At 32.3% G+C, this 21,009-nt stretch overlaps 1 protein-coding gene across 2 annotated transcripts in view; it reads right to left on the bottom strand.

Moving 5' to 3' along the window:
- Positions 1-21,009, bottom strand: part of LRP1B (LDL receptor related protein 1B) — a 1,768,615-nt gene that overhangs the window by 147,412 nt on the left and 1,600,194 nt on the right. For both annotated transcript variants that reach the window (XM_069473041.1, XM_069473049.1), the window contains exons 67-68: positions 11,491-11,607; positions 5,510-5,616 (exon numbers count right to left, since the gene is read on the bottom strand). In XM_069473041.1, the coding sequence (XP_069329142.1) occupies positions 5,510-5,616; positions 11,491-11,607 (224 nt within the window). The remainder of the gene's footprint in view (positions 1-5,509; positions 5,617-11,490; positions 11,608-21,009) is intronic.

Here is a 21,009-nt window from a genome sequence, read left to right as displayed (position 1 = left end):
TGCTCCACAACTTCTCTGTCAAAAACAACACAGATGTAATTAAAATTAAATTTTTAGAAAACAGTTTACAAGCCTAAAAGACTAGAAAACTTATGCACAGAATCCTGGAAATATATTATAGAAATCAGGTCTACTATATAGTAGTGGCCTGGATGGTCCTATTTTAAGCCCATGACAATATGACATAATAATTTTTCACTTTCAATTGTCCTTTTGGATCATAATAAAACAGAGAAATGGAAAAAGAACATAAATGCCTTGGTCTCATTTGGTCTCATCATACTAATTAAATTGTTCCAAGTGGTTAATTTTTCAACAGCTAGTTATGGGGTAATGGAATTTTAATAATATTAGGTGATAATGAAGATAATGAGGAAATAAAAGGGTTAAAAAATTATTTCTAGCTTTCACGCAGCACTTGTAATCCCAGCTACTTGGGAGACTGAGGCAGGAGGATCTCTTGAGCCCATGAGTTTGAGGCTGTAGTGTGCTCTGATCACACCTGTGACTCGCTACTGCACTGCAGAGTGGGCAACATAGTAAGACCTTATCTCTAAAATACTTTTAAACAAATATTTCTAAGCAAGTACATTCAGTTTGTTAATGGTGTGGGAGAAGGGGGTTAGAGAGGGATGGAATGTGAAACAAACAAGAATCCTAAGGCAAATCTGTTTTGCATTGGCTAAACTTCCCCTAGTTTTCCTTCTTTCCCCATTTCTTTTCCCTTTATTCTCCCCATTTCTTTTCCTTTGCACTGGGCTCTTTACAGCTTAGTTGGCTTTCATAATTCTCCTTTTCCTCTCTTCTGACATTTGTTCTTAAAGAACTGTGAAATGAACTGTCACAATTGTCATTTCTGCTAACTTATATAGAGATTTTATTTGGAAGTCAAACAAGATGGCAGATTTATCTTTCCAGATATTTCAGCTCTTTATATGAGATAATTTAAAGGGATCCACTAGAAGTTCACGTCCCCTGGGTCCTGAATACTCTGTTTTAAATGGGATGTACCTACGAAGTGTCTTGCCAGGATGATGTTTTCTGTTGTTAAGCAATTTTTTATTATTACCAAAATGTACTTGTTTGTTCTTCCCACAAAAGATGCAACACTCTCATAGCTGTGGATTTCCCTGTGAGTGAAGCATGTTGAATGACTATTAATACTTTATTTCTTCCCAGTTTCATTTCCATGTAATGAAGGAGAGTTTACTTTCTGAGTTCTTACAATTTTTCTCTTTGCTGATTGCAGTTTAATTAGGCTGTTTGCTATATAATTCATTTTTTTCTTCCCTTCTTTTCCAAAGTATTGAGAATTACCATTTTCCAGTGACTTACATAATGGGAATGCAGAAAAAAATGAGATTTACTCCCTTTAATTGATAAAACCATAGACTAGTATTAAAGACTAACACCTGAACCAACAATTGGAATAAAATATAATAAATGCCAAGGTAAATGGATATGGCTTCATATTGGAACAATTAGAAAAGGCTTCAAAGAGGAAGTTTTATCAGAAATGGAACTACCTAACAAAAAGTTTTTTGTGTGTAAGGACAAATAGAAATGTGGGGTATCTGAAGGTTAAGCCAAGTAATGGTGAATGGTGTGAAAGACATTAGCGTAATAGCTCATGCACTGGGTGTGAGAAAGAGATTTCATATGTTTTGTCCACCACTGTGTTCCCCATACTCAATTAGTGCCTGGAACATAGTAAACATTCAATAAAAACTGCTGAGTGAATAAATGAATGAATGAAATAGCTAATGTAGAAAACGGGAATATAAATTAAAATCTCATATAACTGAACTCCATTAGGATAAAGATCATGTCTTTCTATGAACCAAGTATCTAATGCTGTGCCATGATTATGATAACTGTTCAGTAAACATCCATACAATCAATGAATACTTATCTCTGCAGTCAGGCCATTAAAGTAAAATAGCTCAATGATCAATGACACTGATGTGTCTATACTGTTTTGACAATAATACAGAAGGTGGTACTTCTAGGTACTTTTAATATCATTGTCAGATTTCAATCAGCAATAAATTGCAGTGTAGTTGTGTGTTTGTGTACGTGTGAGTGTGTATGTATCTATTTGTGTGGGTATTTCATTATTTAGACATTTAAAAAATACATAAAAATAGAAAGAATAGTATGATAAACCCTATGTGCCCACCGTGTTCATTTGACAACTATCAACACTTCACTATTCGTGTTTCATGCATCCTCTCCCCATTCATTACTTTCTGAAATATTTTAACATAACAACAATAGCATCAGAAACCTAGCAATATCACAAAAGTAAGAATAATTTTTTAGTATATCCAATCCATATCAAAACTTTCCTCATTTACTTAACTATATGAAAATATTGTTTGGTAAAATAAGGATTCAAAAAAGGTCTATACATTGAACTTGGTTTAAGTGTCTTTTAATGTATAACTATTTCCCACTCTCTCAGGTTTTTTAAATGCCATTTTCTACTTGAAGAAACCATGTCATTTGTACTATAGAATATCCCATATTGTAAATTTGACTAATTGCATCCCAAGAATGTTAGCAACTCTAAAGTGACTGATGAGTTTTTTTATTTTTTAAAGTATTGCTATGAATTCATGGATTTTAATACATTTTTGTGTTTTAACACTTTATGGTCATTTTTCTTTACAGTGCTCAAATTGTCCCTTTTGTCAGTGGAAGTTTCTTCAAGTTTGTTCCTGTGCACTTTGGAGACTATTCTATAATAATAGCCTAAGATGTTAGCAGCTTATCTTGTCAATTTCTTTTCTCAGACCTAGAATTAGGCATATCTCAAAGGAGTCTTTTTGCCATTAATTGGGAAATGATATTTAGAGGCTCTTCTGTGAATTTTAGCGATAGTCATTACTGCTGAATTGTGATTGGTTTTAGGACTTTTCACTGGCAGAGGTAGAAATTATATATTTTTAGAAAGAGAACAGTTAATCAAGATCTTATACAGATACTTTTGAATTTATTATAGTATGGGATTTTACGTAATTTTTTTGTTTCTATATTGGCATCTCCTTTCTTTTAATTTAAAATTTTAAGTGCTAATGACATTAACATAATTGAACATTTGAACCACCCTACATGTGTCTTTCAAATTAACAGAACCACTATTATTAACAACAATTATACGAATGTAGCTTATGATTTAGTTGCAATTTTTTTGTGCTTACAATATGTTATGCTAAATGTAGACACCAAATATTATAATTTAAAATCACTTTAAGTAATAATTCTCTGTGTGTGTCACAGAGATATATACTTGATATATAATTAGGCTGATCTAATTTTTTTAATTTCTTTTTTTTTGGGCTGGATATTAACAAGCTAATTATACTATCAATTCCATTCATACAGAAACTTATCTTCATGACTCTCCAATAGTTGCTCTTAGTATGAGAGTATTCTGTATGTAATTCTGCTTTTTAGCCTTTTTTCCAGTCCTCATTTTTGTTTGTTTGCCTCTTTGTTTTTTTTTTTTTTTTTTTTTTTAATCAATGCAACCTGTCATTCTAGACTTCAGGAAAACAAATAGAAATCAACTACCTATAGTGTTAGCCACTTCATTACATATAGACTGTACTAAAAGTCTGTAAATGTAGAAAAAGACCTCCTTTTAAGAGAGTTAATTTTATTCAATCTGAGCATTATCATGAAAATGCCTGGATATATGGAGATAAATATCAAAAGAACTATGTCTACCAACTTATGGCATAATAGGAGTGATGTTAAGAAAGATATCTACTTTCACATTAGTAAGTTTTTTAACAAGAAGTGTTTGGTTCTGTATATGTACCTTGCACATCTTGTGAATAACATGTAACATAAAATTCTAAGATTTAAGCAATATATCCCCACCTCTTGCTGTTTCACAGATTACACAGGCTGTTAGAACATATATATGTATATGTGTGCAATTATATACACACATGTATGTATGCATATGTGTGTGTAGATATATGTATGTATATATATTTTAAAAAACCTATAACCAAAACATTTTTATAGGGTGGATGAGTTTACATGAAATGTGTTTTCCTGCCTTGAAAAAGTTCAATGTAACTTTTGAATGAATGAATACTATGTAAATATGTAGCTGGTCAATGCAGAAATTTAACTCCCTTGTGGGATTTGAAAGTTTTTGTTTTGACTTTTGTGTTGTGAAAAGTCCTATGAACAGAAGTGATATTTTTCAGCTTCTTCTCTTGAGAGACCTTTGCATACTTGAGGTTTAGGTTTTGCTGTTCCTCGGGAGAGAAGTTGCACTCATTTGTTTCCAAAATCTAGGCTTCTGTATGTGGTTAGGGTGACTTTTCCAAAACGGTGAGAGAAGGAAAAAGAATTGTCCAATCCTGATAAGAACGCCTAAGGACTGAAAGACAATTAGTTTGTGTGGGTTCTACAAGTAATAGAGACCTACAGTGTCTCCCAAAGAGGTAGAAAATCAGTGGATCTCTAGGGAAATTGGATCTGTAACACAGAAACCTCCAGGGCTGCAAGGAAAATCCTCTCTGGTCAAGTCTATGGTCAGTGTTAAGACTTTTTTGATAGGTCATATGTTTGCCAACCAGAGTGCCAGAGCTCTAGGTAGTCACTGTATTGTTAGATGGAGCCATGGTGTCCACTGAGGATCAGAGACAACTTTTTTCCTTCACCTCTGATTGGATTTAATTGCACAAGGCCTGGGTTCCTGATATTACCCAAGTGAAACAGACAAAATCACTAAAAGTGACTACTACCGGGCTTCTCCTTGATATTGGAAAGTGAGGGCTTGGGGTCATTCCAGATTTGATTGAGAAAAAAATATAACCATGTGCCATTTATTATTTTAAAGCATCATGGAATAAATGATATCTGGAACATAAGCACATAAATACATAAATAATGAACTGTATGAAGCATTGTAAATGTTAGCACAATCTAATTTTACAGAATTATTCAGAGGATTTGTAAACTTTTTTACTTAAAGTTGTGTGTACATGGGCTTTATTATAAATGGATTGTAATTCATCACCTAAGCAAAGCTCAACCTGTGGTTTCATGAAAATTGATGACCCACGTTGATGTCTGTAAGACTATATCTATTGAAGAAAGAGGCTAGGGAGAAGAAACTGTTTAAAATGCATAAAAATATTAGTCTTCACTATAAATACTGCAGCAAATTTATGAACAAATTCACAAATGGCAAGGGCATCAGCAAAAGGGAATAGGGTTTCCAAACATCCTATTCCCAACCCAGCCATTCACCAGATGAGGTAAAACAGACTATAAAATTAACTGTCAATAGTAGCACAAGAGCTATTCCCTATGCTAGGTATCTGCAGCACAGCACGTGGGTATAATACTTATCTCACTGTGTCAGGAGTAAAGTACATTTCTGAACTGTCCTTGCCACACTTATTGGACTGAATAATAATAATTATAAATGTGCTTCTGAAAAACTGCTTTCTTTTCTATTTGATTTTGCAGAGATGCTTACCTCATCGGAGCCATCTGCACAGTCAAAATCTCCATCACACCAAAACTTTGCAGAAACACAGTCCCCATTGGCACAGAGAAAATCTTTCAATGTACAGGTCTGTGGCTCTGGGGATAGAAAAATAGAATAGGGTTTTTCTATTATATGCAAATGCATTCTAAAATTTATATGCCATACAACATGAGGTAGCATTAAAGGGAAAAAAAGGAGATTAGCCAAATAGAACCAATAAATTATTAAAGGTCTCATGAAGCATCTATGGTACATAATGTAATACTTTTTCAAATTTATTTTTAAACTCATGAATAGAAAGTGACATTATAAAAAACAAGTTAAAAAGACAAAAGATAAATGGCCTACTATTTAATAAAAATAAAACAGCAAAGTAAAACAAAAAGCATAAAAGATCATATATTTTCATACTATAACGATAATATTTTCTCTTAATAGTAGTTGGAGTTCTAAGTCATTCTATATATTTACTTCAGGTAAGTACAACATTTTGTGTATTGCTGTACCCAAGAGACTGTTTATTAACTGGGGAGTGAGTCTTGTCTTTGGTTCTTGACTTTTTATTACGTGTTCTAATGATTTTCTAATTATTCAATTTTGTCTTCAGAAAGTGCAGAGTTCATGGAACAAGAAGGAAGAAGTGTACATGGGGATATTACTGGACATAGCAAGGTGAGTAAGGGTTGAAGAGGCAGAAGGGGATTGTTTGCTTTGAAAACTTTCTATTTGTTTATGCCATTGTTTGCTTATGCCCTATTTCACTTATCTGTCAATTTAGATGATTTGCTAGTTATTGATTTAATTATGCTGCACAATATTCCACATAGGACATAAGCCAAATAGTATGATGTACTACTCGGCTTAATTTCCTATGTGGAATATGCTTCATCTGGACAATGAAGTAGGATTTCAGAAATTTGTTCCTGCATGTAATCAATATGACTACTGGAGATCATCTCTTGTTTAGTTTTTGTTCTCTAAACAGGACTGATACCTTGCATGATGAAAGACCTCCTCCTGTTTTCTCTATTCCTTAATTGTGTCTACAGCTGTGTCATACACAATAATATTCTTATCCAGGTAAAGAAGGAATAGATAACAGATATTAAATGCCCTCCTCTTTGCAAACACATGCAGTTTTATTCTTAGAGAAAAGAAATTACGGTGAAATATGTTCAATTTATTTAACAATGGAAAGTAACAACTAAAGAGATTTTCATTAAAAGAATAAAGAGAGAGTACATTTAAAACATATTGTACTTAGATGCTTAAAAACAGCAGAAGAAACATTTAATTTTGAAGGGATGGGGATTGTATAAATGGGATTAATTCTTCCTCTAACATTCTAATTGCCTTTATCCTGTTTAAAAGCAAGTGTCTTCATCATGTGCTAAACAGCAGTGGCTTCACAGGCCTTGACACATTTTGCTATATGGAGGATTGAAACTTGTTAATGTAACTAAATGTAACTAAATGTACTAATTAGTAAAATGTACTAATGTAACTAAATGTTAACTAAATTAACAACTTATAATGTAATTAAAAAGTTATATAACCAGCAGTTAGAGGCATTTGCCCAATAGTTCCACAGAGCACTTGTTCTACAGAGACTCTGTTTTAATATTACTAATCGTGATTTCAAAATGGGGGTAGAGAGAGACACTGAGTGATTTGTTGGAAAAAAACCTATTCAGAGAAAATGGAAATTCTATATGTTTCTATCATATTTTCAAAAATGCCATCAAATAGACTTCTGAATAATAATCATGAATTATTTACACATACACAAATACCTCAGAATCTTTTGCCACTGAATAGCTCAAAAAGAAACTCTTTTGAAGAAAATATAATTTAGTTATGAGAGAACGTCCTAAGGTATTTTTTTCTTATTGTTTATCTTACTTTTGAATTTTTTTTTCCTAATAAGATCAATTTTCAGACTTTGGCATGATAGTTAGCATTCTTCTTGTGGAAAAGAACAAAAAAAAAAAAGAAACGAAACTGTACCTGAAAGCCAACCCATCAAATTTGAATGTGACATTTTCCCCAGTATTTCTAAAATGCTGTTCTTACACTAATTTCCTCTGATATTATTTATATCCTTGGACCAAGAGTAGATGGGGAACCCCACATGTGAACAATTAACCAGGATTTCCGTAAATCTCGTCTAGACAAGCCAGACTGACAATCAGGAAACTTTTGCAGGGCATGCTTCCGTATTTTGAAAGGCTAATTTGGATTCTACTATAAGAATAAAAAGTAAGGGCATCATGTACACTTGATCATGATCACATCATGATCACTTCCTTCAATACCGATGGAGGCAAAAAGGTACAGTCACAGAACTGAAAAGAGCTTTGGAAGCCATCTTTCACGAAACTGAAGAAACCAAAGCTCAGGAAACAAAAGTGACTTTCAAAGTCATAGATTTCATGGCAGAGCAGAAAGACTTCCAAATTCCAGTTTCTCTGCTGAATATCTTATAAACCCTTGGTGATAAGTTCAAAAGTTATGTGAATGTGGGTGTAAGCATTTGAGGAGAATTTTTGGAATACAATTAGTGTAACTGACATCCTATACAAATAATCTTCTGACATAAATTCAGTGTGAAAGTACTAGAAATTCAAATAAGGCAGAAGCGGCTTGTCTCTCTATGTAAACCTGAATCTAGTTAATCAGCTGAATCTAGTTTTGGTATTTTAAAATCTATTAGATTGTTAGTTACTTATTAATAATGCAAGGATATGAAGTAATTTATTTTTCAAATCAATTACTTAGAAAGCATACATTCCACATATTTGTGTTGATAAAGATAATATAGATGCTGAGAATTACTCAAGTAATCTTTGATCTAGGTTACAAAATAACTCCAGTGACAATGAAATTTTTTGTTTTTAAAAACAGAAATCATTGTTGAAGCAAAGTGTCCCTGATGAACACTAAACAAGGGAAATGATCAGCAGATGACAATGAAAGGACAATGGACTATTTATCCCATGTAAATATAAATATGTACAAAGCATGTTAAACATAAAACATACCTGGCAGTTAATTGTTCCACTACTATTTGAACTCTTCCCCTATCTATCACTGGAGAGTTTCCAATACAACTTAAAAAGCAAATGTATTAAATTAGATTCACAAACAAAGAAGTACAAGAGTGACTTTAAAAGTATTTTTCTATTGTTTTTTAAACTACATTCATGAGCCACATAATATTTCAGTCAATGACAGACCACATGTATGATGATAGTTTCAAAAGATTGCGATACCATATTTTTACTCTACGTTTTCTATGTTTAGGTATGTTTAGATACACAGATACCATTGTGTTACAATTGCTGACAATATTCAGTATGGTAAGAAGATATGTAGGTTTGTAGACTAGGAGCAATAGACTCTACCATACAGCCTAAGTGTATAGTAAGCTATACCATCTTGGTTTGTGTAAGTACAATTTATGTTTTTACAATGAGAAAATTGCCTGATGGTGTATTTCTCAGAATGTATCCCCACTGTTAAGCGATACATGAATGTACATGGTTGATTTACTATCTCTGATGTGTTTCACTACGTAATAATAGGTAATAATAACTGCCAAATGTAAACCAAAGTGCATAACATTAATTGATGATGTTTAGAAAATATGATAACATATACCACTGTCTGAACATATGAGAACAACATATGTCTGAACATATGATGGATGAGTAAATATTTATTTACAATAATTTCAATAGATAATAAGAAATTAGAAATATCTCTATAGCATTTTAATACAGCAACAGTATTTTTCTAATGCTGGTTTCTATATGACTATTCCCCATAGATTTAATTGAATTTTGTTTGTTATTTTTCATGGATTCAATTTCTACTTATGTAAAATGTCTGGCATTTTCAATGTTTAAATCTTCCTATTTCTTCTGCTCTATTTAAAATAGTATCTCCAAACATTACTCAATTATCTAGATTCCTCGATTTTTCCTTTTATATAATCTTACATGTTTAACATGTGAACAAATTTTAATACTTGTCCTAACATACTCTTACATGTGTAACATGTTAACATAGTCTCATATTTGAACCTTATATGCCTTATACTTTCCCATGTCACCACTGTAATATATTTCATTCTTGTTCACTGTCATCTCTCCTATGCAGCTTCATCAATATTACTTGTCTTAGGCAACAAGCTCAGAGTGCATAGAAACTAAAAGAGAATCACACATAATTGAGTATTTTATACTGGAATGCTTGATATTGCAACCACTTCCCTTGGTTTTTTTTAAGGGCTCTGTGACTACAATGATTTATCACCAAGTTTCCACAGTGACAAGTGAGAGTTAATGTTCTTTCTCCTTGCTTTCATGAGCCAAAGGCTGACTTTTTGATGTCAGTACAATGATACTTGGCCACTTAGGAAACCCCAACAGACTCAGAAGCAGGCTATGTCTTCTTCCTTCTTCTTTCCTTATTAAAGTGGTAGGATAACTTCTTACACAAATTCAACCACCCCCTTGAATAAAGGTTCTCTAAGACTTCATTGTTGCCTTCTCAGAGCCTTCTGTTACTCTCAATATCCTTCAGTCATAGGCCATTTGCTATCAGGTATCCTATTGATAATTAACACTAAATAGATCAAAAACTAAGATAAATAGTTTTTATATTTAAATTATGATATATAAATGAACAGAAAGTATATACATAATAGTTTCTTTTTTGTATCTACACTTCTATTCCTATTAACTTCATCCCATTAGATTTTTATTTTAGTCACTAAACAGATCTCAGAACTTCTATATAAAGTTTTTTAACATTGTGGATTAAAGGAATCTAAAACATTCTAATGAAAGCAGAGGCAAGGGTCTTCATCTTTCTAAACACCAGGATCAGTTAGAAGATATCTATGCAAAGAGAGAGTTATGAAGGCTCCTATATTCAGAATATTCTGTAATCATAATCATCCAGAGATTTCATATTCCCAAGCACAGATCCGATTAAGTTTAAAAATTATTCAAAACATTAGTTGATATTTTACAAGATGAATATTCATGTGATTTATTAAAGCTTTCACTGTATGAATTATATGCATTAATATAACATATTCCTACATAGATTTAGTCTTCTGCCACCAGGGAAATGAATGCTCTTAGTCCAAAAAGATGTCCGTAAGAGGAGACATTACTGTTATCAATCTGCATGAAATCCTTTTCAGAAACAGCAGGATATAAATATTTAATAAATTAAATTTGATTATTACCTTATTTTAAACATGCTTATATTGCTTTCTTTGTTTAAATGGCAGTGAATAAAAGTGCTGGTAAGAAACGTATTCAGAAACTAATGCTATAATCTAGAGAGATTGTCACAATTTTACATACTGCCATAATTTTTAGAAAATAAAATTGTTCAATAATTATTGTTTATAAATTTATTGCATAAAAAAGTAGGAGACAGATTATAATAGTGTTATTCTATTTTCAGAGAAAAGTATCCTGAATACATAAGTTGTTCACAACTCCGGAGAGAAAAAAAGGTATTTCACTGAAAGATGCTCATCGGTGAATTTGTAGCATAAAAGGATTTGAGCCTGAAATGAAATGAATACCATCCATTAAAGAAGGAGATGTTTTGTACTGTCTCCACATCATTCAGCTCATTGTATGAACGTGCATCAGTGGCTTCCTTCATTGAATACTAATGGGTTGCATTAAACCTCATGATACTTTCATACCAATTCTGAGAACGGTAAGAAAATAATTCCCAGGATGAGCATTTCAATAATTCTACCATTTGAGATTCAGGTCAATGTAGTCTGAATATTCCTGGCCAAATGTGAATACATGTATAAAAATGTGAGCTTCAGGACAAATAGGTTCAAATTTATACCTCAACTGAACTAAAAATTGCCATCCTGCTTATTAAATGGGCTGTCAAGCTTGCAACATTATTAGGCAAGAGTTACTTACTACAGTTTTCTTCATCTGAATTATCACTGCAGTCGTTTTGGCTGTCACACCGCCAGTGATCTGGAATACAATTGTTGTTTTTACACTGGAATTCATGAGGTCCACAGGTCTTTTTATCTGTAATGGAAAAAACCAAGAGTTTGCACCATCGACGTCCATGAAGACATCCCTCACAATATCCTGACTGCAGTGCCAAATGCATAGCATTTCCTCAGAACTTAATTCAGTTACTAAGAAGCATCCTAGGAAATATTGAAGGCAAGTGCTGAGTAAAATTCATCTTTTTGTCTTGTTTTATGTTGTTATTGGTCATGTTTTCATATCAAACTAAGTACAAAGCAATTGATTGGACCATTCAAGCTTTGTTAAAACAAATCAGTCAAAAAAATTAAATTATCCAAAACTATTCTTCCTTTTAGGACACGCCCTCTCTCACCCACCCTGTAGTTCTGATATAAAGCAGCAAAAAAAAAAAAAAATGATTATTAATCAAATTCTGAAGTTGGCATCCTATCTTCCTCTCTAAGGAGCTCTTACTTATAATCTACCTACAGATAGATGCTCTATAAATCCTAGCCATTGTCCACTCATAAACTCATGGATTATAATAGTGCTTTACATATGTAAAGAGTTTAAACATTAATAATGTGTCATCTCACATGAACCATTAAAACAATCCCGTTGAGCACTAAGGGAAGTATTAACTAGACTTTTAGTTTACAGATGATAAAACAGAAACTTTTTGAAGTTTAAGAACTTGATGAATTTTTGCTATCATTAAATGTCACAGCCAATACAATAAAAGAGTGTACTTTTACTCCTGATTTAGTGCTCTTTACAACAAATCTAACTTATGTCCAAATGAGCCAGAATCAGAAAGAATGTAATAAGAATTTATTTAAAGTGCAAATCATATATTTTTAAATTTCCATTAAAGTAATATCTAATTGAATATCATCTAAAGCAGTGCTTCTTAAACTTTAATGTACATACATATAAATCACTTGGGAATTTTGCTATAATGAAGATTGTGATTCAGTAGGCCTGGATTTCTAACAAGCTGACTGGTGATAACATTGCCCTTTTTCTGTGAAACACACTGAGTACCAAGGTTCTAACGCATGTAGATGTTATGGATTCAACAACATAAAAAACAATAAAATTATAAACCTCAATGAAAAATTTAGAACACATTCCTTTCATATACTTAGATCAACTCCTTCTTCTCAGCCATGTTAGAGATGGACTGAAGTGTTTAAAGTCTGAGGATAGTAAAATAAGTTAACAAAAAGAGAGGGTAAGTTATTTGGTGGTAGGTGTTACTTTGTAGTTTTGAAGTATACATTTTGAATGCATCTTATAGCATTCAGACTCTAGATTATAAAAGCAAAAGTGACTTAGGTATAATTATAAAAATTAAATAATGATTGTCTATTGAGGATCCAGCCGAATTCCTAGCTAAACATTTTCATAAACACGATCACATTCAATCCCCACAATATCCTTAAGAAGTATTATTACATTTATTTATTAATTTATTTATTTATATTTTTTGTTTATTTTTTTATTTCAGAATGTTATGGGGATACAAATGTTTTGGTTACATGGATTAATTTTGTACAGTTTCAGTCAAAGTTATAAGTATGTCCATCACCCAGATCTTGTGCATTGTACCTGTTAGGTATGAATTAACCCATCCCCTCAACCCCTCTTCCACCTACTTGATTTCTGTTAAATTTTGCTACCATATATATACGTAAGTGTTGATCATTCAGTTGCAATTTAATAGTGAGTACATGTGGTGTTTGTTTTTTCATTCTTTCCATACTTCACTTAGGAGGATGGTCTCCAGTTCCATCCAGGTTGTTACAAAAGGTATTGGTTCACTATTTTTTATGGCTGAGTCATACTCCATGGCATACATATATCACATTTTATTAAACCATTCATGTATTTATGGGCACTTGGGTTGTTTTCACATCTTTGCGATTGTGAATTGTGCTGCTATAAACATTCGAATGCAAGTGTCTTTATTATGAAAAGTATTCTTTTTCCTTTGGGTAAATACACAGTAGTGGGATTGGTGGATCAGATGGTAAGTCTACTTTTAGTTCTTTAAGCTATCTCCATACTACATTCTATAGGGTTTGAACTAGTTTGCATTCCCACCAACAGTGTATACGTGTTCCTTTCTCTCCACATCCATAATAGCATCTGTTGTTTTGGGAAACTTTTTGATAAAAGCCATTCTCACTGGAATTAGGTGATATCTAATTGTGGTTTTGATTTGCATTTCCCTGATGATTAGAGACTTTGAGCATTTTTTCATATGTGTATTGGCCATTAGTCTATCTTTTTTCGAGAAGCTTCTGTTCATGTCTTTTGCTTAGTTTTTAATGTTTTTTTTTTATGTTATCTTGTTGATTTGCTTGAGTTCTTTGTAGATTACCGTTATTAGCCCATTATTGGATGTATAGCATGCAAATACTTTCTCTCTTTCTGTAGGTTGTCTATTTTCTCTGTTGATTGAAATGAGGAAAATAAATCTGAAGGAGTTAAAGTACTTTCTCCAATTTTACAAAAGTGTTAAATGGCAAAGGAAAAATTTATATTGAGCTTCAGCTCCAGTAACGTTTTACTGAAGAAAGTCTCATGATAGACTTCAAATGCATTTTTATAAAAAAAAAATCCTATATTTCCCTTTTATTTTTCTTCCTGCCTTTCAGCTTGCCTTCCTGCTAATGATTACTCAGTACCTAACCTGTGTCACTATGTTACTGTGCTGTGTGCTGTGTTTGGTGTTTTATACTATATCTTTCTTGCCTGTGCTATATCTGACTTTAGATTTTAAAATAGGCTTTAAATATGGAGAGGTTTTAATGTAGGATTCTCCACAACTCAATCAATCAGGAAATATGTTAGAATCAATGACCACTGAAAATACAGAGTTTGGTACTAAACGATTTGGGTGTTTATTTCATATTGGCAATTAAACTCCTCCAAAACTACTCCCCTAGGTATAAACATTAGTTTTATTAAGATTTACCCCTTGCCATGTGATACTTGTATTATTTTTAAATAATGTTTAAAAACTTTAGAATATAATAAAGTAAGAAAGATCAAACTGGACTAAATAGACCATATGACCTAGTATCATTAATACAAAACTGGTCCCAAGCAGAGCAATTCTCCCTGACAGCCAAAGGTTAACAACTGGTACTGAGTATCTATTTAATGGTTCTTTTTAGCTTAGTTTTTTTTTTCTCAATCCTTTTTGCATTTTTTTCTATATTTAAACATTTGTATCATACTTTTTGTTTGAAAGAGATCTGTACCTATCTCTTAGCACAAACAAGTTATGGTTCATTGTTAAGATTTCCTTTTGGGGCATGCAGAAATGGTAACCGAGAAAGATTAATTGCCTTGTATGAGGTTATACAGATTTCATGTTCCCATGCTATCTGATTTTTTTGGTCCATGACATTACTTGTAAAAATTACAAATACAAACTATACCGCTTTGTTCTGCATTTAAAATCTTCCTTGTGGAGATTATATATTTGTGTGTGTGTGCGTGTGTGTGTGTGTGTGTGTGTATGCACACATATATGTAACATTTTATAGAAGAAACTATTTGAGTAAGGTCTAAAATAGCAGTCCTCAAATTGGCTACACATTAACATCACCTGGGGAACTTTTAAACATCCCTTTTCCCAGACCATATCCCACATCAATGAAATCAGACTCTCTGGGGTGAGACCCAGACATCAGTATGTATTAAAGTAGGCCTGGTGATTCTAAGGAGCAGCCAAGATTGAAAATCACTGGCACAAAGAACTGATTGTAGAACAGAATATATTTATTCCACACTGAAGTACTCCAGAGTAATTAATATGAAATGCTCACAATATGTAGTAATGTATATTAATTTTAACTGTTAAATAGCATTGAAACATTGCATTATTCCATTTTTTAGTATTATAAATATGGAGAAAACATATATGGTATTTGAAAACTTGCTTTCTTTGTTCAATATGTTTTTATATGAATTGCAAACACTGGTAACAACTTTAATCCTTCCAGAAAAGCAGGATGAAGGACCTCCAAAATGGGAAACTAACTCTGTGTAGTGTGTAATGTAATACTATTGGTGTCTGTATATGCATGGGATATTTCTGAAAAGAGATTTAAAAATCTGGTGATAATAATATCTCTGGGAGCAAGACCCAGAGATGTGCACTGGGAGACAATAGTGGGAAAATTTAAGTTTCTCTTTAGACTCAAAGGAACCTACTAACTACTAGAAGTAATAAACAAATTTAGGAGGGTTATGGAATATAAGATCCATATATAAATGTAATTGTATTTTTATTTATTAGCAATAAACAAAAACAAAACTAAAAAAGCTTACAATGGTATGAATAAAATACATACTTAGGAATAAATCTAGTAAAATCTATGTAAGGTCTTTATACAGAAAACTAGAAAATATTGCTATAAAAAATTCAATAATACATAAGAAATGCAGAAATATATTCATGGATTAGAAAACTTAAAATTGTTAAAATATCCATTTTCTCATAGAAGTAATACAATCACTACCAAAATTCCAGTAAGTTATTTTTGAAGAAATAGACGAGATTATTTTAAAATTATATGTAAATACAAAGGATATAGAATAATCAAACCATGTTGAAAAAAAAATAAAGCTAGAGAATTTATAGTACCTGTTTGTAAGACTTACTCTAAAGCTACAATAATCAAGAAAGTGTACTAGAAACATGTATACACATACAGTCAAATTGAGTTTCAGTAAGGCCTGTAGTCAATTTAATGGGTAAAAGGAAGTCTTTTTTTTGTTTAACAACTATTGCTAAAATAAGTGGTCATCCATATTAAAAAAATGAATCTATCTCTTTGAGGTACTGATTTTGTTTCCTTTGGATATACACTCAGAAGTGAGATTGCTGGGTCAGATGGTAGGTCTATTTTGAATTTTTTGAGGAACCTCCCCTTTTTTTCATAATGGCTGCACCAATTTACATTTCCTCCAACATTGTATAAGAGTTCTCCTTTCTCTACATCCTGGCTAGCACTTATCTTTTGTCTTTTTGTTTATAGCCAGGTGTGAAGTTTCATTGTGCCTTTGACTTGTATTTCCCTGTTGATTAGTGATGCTGAGAATTTTTCATACACCAACAAATGATTGTGTATATGTCTTCTTTTGAGAAATGTCTATTCCGGTCTTTTTACTGCAGCATTATTCACAACAGTCAAAATATGTAATCAACTTACTTAAGTGTCCATAAATGGATGAATGGTTAAAGATGTGGTAAATATATATGCAACAGAGTATTATTCTGCCTTGAAAAAGAAGGAAATCTGTCATTTGTGATAACACAGATGAACTTGGAAGACATTGTGCTACATGAAATAAGCCAGGCACAGAGAGACAAATACTGTCATGATCTCACTTATATATAGAATTGAAAAAAGGCAAGTTCATAGAAGCAGAGAGTAGAATGGTGGCTGCCAAGAGTACCAGGGCAGAGTGATAAATTAGGACGTATTGTTCAAAGGTATTGGTTAAAGGTATTGTCCTATCAGTTAGGCAAGATAAACAAGTTCTGGGTATCTAATATACTGCATGGTGACTATAGTTAATAATACTTAATTGCATACTTCAAATTGAGTATAGCTTAAATATTCTCATCTCTCATACACACATACACATAGAGTATGTGAGGTGACAGATGTGTTAATTAGTATGATGTGGCAATAATTTCACAATGTATATGTATATCAAAACATCATTTTTTACCCTGTAAATAAATATAATTTTATTTGTCAACTATACCTCAATGAAGCTGAAAAAATAATAAATAAATAAATAAATAAATCTATACTGTAAACCCTATCTTACTTCATATATAAAAATAATCTGAGATGACTATAAACCTAATATAAAACCTCTAGAATATAGGAAAATACTTTTATTTTATTTATTTATTTTTTTTTGAGACAGAGTCTCACTCTCTTGCCCGGGCTAGAGTGAGTGCCGTGGCATCAGCCTAGCTCACAGGAACCTCAAACTCCTTGGCTCAAGCGATCCTACTGCCTCAGCCTCCCGAGTAGCTGGGACTACAGGCATGTGCCACCATGCCCGGCTAATTTTTTCTATATATATATTTTAGTTGGCCAGATAATTTCTTTCTATTTTTTTTTTTTAGTAGAGACGGGGTCTTGCTCTTGCTCAGGCTGGTCTCGAACTCCTGACCTCGAGCGATCCACCCGCCTCGGCCTCCCAGAGTGCTAGGATTACAGGTGTGAGCCACCGCGCCCGGCCAGGAAAATACTTTTATAACCTTGGAATAGGCAAGGACTTTTATAGACATCATAGAAAAAAACCATTAAGGGTTAAAAATAAAATTGGTAAATTAGACTTCAACAGAATTACAATGTTTTGCTCTTTAAAAGACACCATTAAGTAAATAGAAAAGTAACATAGTAAGCAGAAAAAAGACTTCTACCATTCATATCTGGGAAAGGACTTGGATCCAGAATATACTAAAATTCCTACGTAGCCTACCCATTTGTACATCAAACACTTGAACAGAAACTTCACAAAAGAAGATATCTGAGTAGCAAATAAAGGTTCCCCAATCATTACACATCAAGGTAATGCAAATGAAAACTACAATGACATATCACTACATACCTACTGGAATTACTCAAATCAAAAAGGCCACACCAAATTTTTGTGAGACTATAGAGGACCTAGGCTCCCTATTACTGGTTCTTATGAAGGCAAACATTATCAACCATATCACTCAACAGTTTTAAAAACAGGTATTCATGTCATAAAAAAGTAAATGTTCACAAAACTATTTGTATAAGAATGGGTACAGCAGCCTTATTCATAGCAAGCAACTGGTAAAATAATCTTACATTGGAATATGTTCATATAATTGAATATTACTTGGGTATAAAAAACTAAATTCTTAACACATAATAACTTAGGAATACATTAACAATATTATGCAAGTGAAGAAGCCACAAGCAGAAGAATGTATACTATATGAATCTGTGTATATGACATGTAATACAAGCAAAACCGAAAAATGATGATAGACTCAGTGGTTGCGGAGGGGAATGAAAAGATTCTATATCTTGTTTTGGGTGTTTGTTACATGTTGTATACTGTTGACAAAATTCACCAAACTGAACATTAAGATCTGCACTTTTAATTTCATTTTAATTAAAAATTGCCTTACGATTAGAATTACAAGAAGTTTGGAAAATCTAAACAATCATACCATGATAAAGTATTATTTATTTAGTTCCTGAATAGTGAGGTGTTTCCAGCATGAGAAGATAGTCTAAATTACAGATAATTATTTGGAGGGAAAAAAAAAAAAAAAAAAACCTCCGGGCCTCAAAATTTAAATGTTCCATACTAAGAAATATCAAAAAACAAAACAAAACAACCACCACCAAAAAAATCCCACATCATGTGTATACAGAGATTTATTTGGCATTGAAGGCTGCCAAGTTTTCACTCTGTTTTATAGTTAAACAGAATAATTCTATTACTTATGCATATCAGTCTTATAAATTTAAAGTATTACCAAGATTTTAATGTATTCTAAAGGAATGGAAAGTACAATACAGCTAGAGCTAGAATGCCTGGATTCAAGTTCCTACTTTGCTGTTTCTGCTATTCACCATTGAACAAATTACTGAACTGCTTTGAGCTTCAGTCTCTTAAATGACAATAAAAGAGTAATATTAACACACCACATAAGGTTATTGTGAAAGCCAAATGAAAAGAACTATATGAAATCATTGAATAAAGCATGTGGTACACTGCATCTTCAACCATGGTAAATGAATATGATGAACACTAAATACATTTTGTAATTTGGGCTTTAGACCTGTATCCTAAGTTAGGATCATCAATAAACTCTTTAGATTGTCTACTTAAAAGAAATACAGGTATATTTATTTATTTTTTCTGGAGTGATGAAATTACAGTTGACATTTTGCTAATTCATGATTGGCTTTTAAGAATATTTAAAATATCATAACAGTCAACAGTAATAATTTTTTATTTCCGCATATTATGGGGGTACAAATGTTTAGGTTATTTTTGTTCTTTTTTACCCATTCTATTCTTTACAAAACAGATTGGGTTGATGTACAAGTGTGGCTGAACTGTCCTAGACATTCATAGTCTTTGTTTCCTCATATACAAGAAATTGTCTTCTTTTTCACGGGTGATGATTTAAGTACTAATGAGAGTACTGGATTTCCTAAGACAGAGAATGCATTTATCTCAACCTGTTACTGTCTGACGTCTCTGTGACACAAAGGTTAACCTAGCCTGTTCCCCCTAAAATAGCATATCTTTGAAAGTTTGAGGTGACACTTGAATAAAACAGTATTTTAATGTATATCCCAACTACAATATATGTGATTCAGAATGCAGCATATAAACTATAGTGTTCTCTAAAATCACATCGTCTTCAGAGATGCCAAAAGTTTTATCTTAATCTGTGAATTAGAGGATGCTTTCATGTTTTCTAATCATTTTTTTCCTCCTGCAAACATCCTAAGTAAACATATGCCACAAAAGTATTTCCAGGAAACAGTTTAAATATGTTATAGATAGGCCTTTCACATGTAACACATATTTTTCTTGTTAGCTTTGTGGCATAGGTTAAAATAAATACATTGCTGGGGAAAACCATCAATTCTTCAATGACTATGTGAAATGATGCCTGTTGTGTACATATGCAGAAGTTTTTTGTATATTAAATATATCACAAAATTAATATTTAATTAACCAATAGATATTTAATCAAATTGAAATTACATACTGTTTCACTATTAATTAATGTTTTAGATGTTCAAAAAATAAAATGCCACTTGAAAATTGGACATATAATTTATTCAGCAGACCAGAAAATGTCTTGGAAAATTTACATCTTGAGGTTATGCATAAAATGCATAAAACCATTTTAGAGTAAAGTTAGGAAGACTTTAACTTGGGGTTTAAGAAATGTTGAGAATAATGGTGTTTTGTTCTTGCTAATGTTCTTTTGTAGTTACCACTTTTCTCCTTCTAGTTCAGGAAACATGAGGATTACAAATAGTTGGGTAGCATGCAACTTTTGTTACCAGAAAAAGTTAATATAGTCATAGAAATCCTGAGGCAAAAAGAACTGTGAGAACAGTGAAGTTGAGCGTCAACCACAGCAGTTCTTTGTTTCCTTGATTTCCAGATTATAACATTATGGAGTCAGAAGGATGAAGTGTGAACTAGAGTTAGAACTCGGGAACTTTCTTTTGTAGATTTTGTCTTCTCTTGAAGGCAGGATAATCATCTTAACTATCAAACTAGGACCTCTTTATAAAGAAGTCATTATTTTTTCTTTTTAAGTCAACCTGATGCAATTCTGTTCTCTCATTTTAAATTCCTCTCAACATCTCTGTTCACATAGTATGGAAATAAATATCT

The sequence above is a fragment of the Eulemur rufifrons genome, chromosome 1, assembly GCF_041146395.1.
Source record: "Eulemur rufifrons isolate Redbay chromosome 1, OSU_ERuf_1, whole genome shotgun sequence".
NCBI lineage: Eukaryota > Metazoa > Chordata > Mammalia > Primates > Lemuridae > Eulemur > Eulemur rufifrons.
The sequence above is the reverse complement of the archived record's forward strand: the minus strand, read 5'-3'. Positions and strand labels throughout refer to the sequence as shown.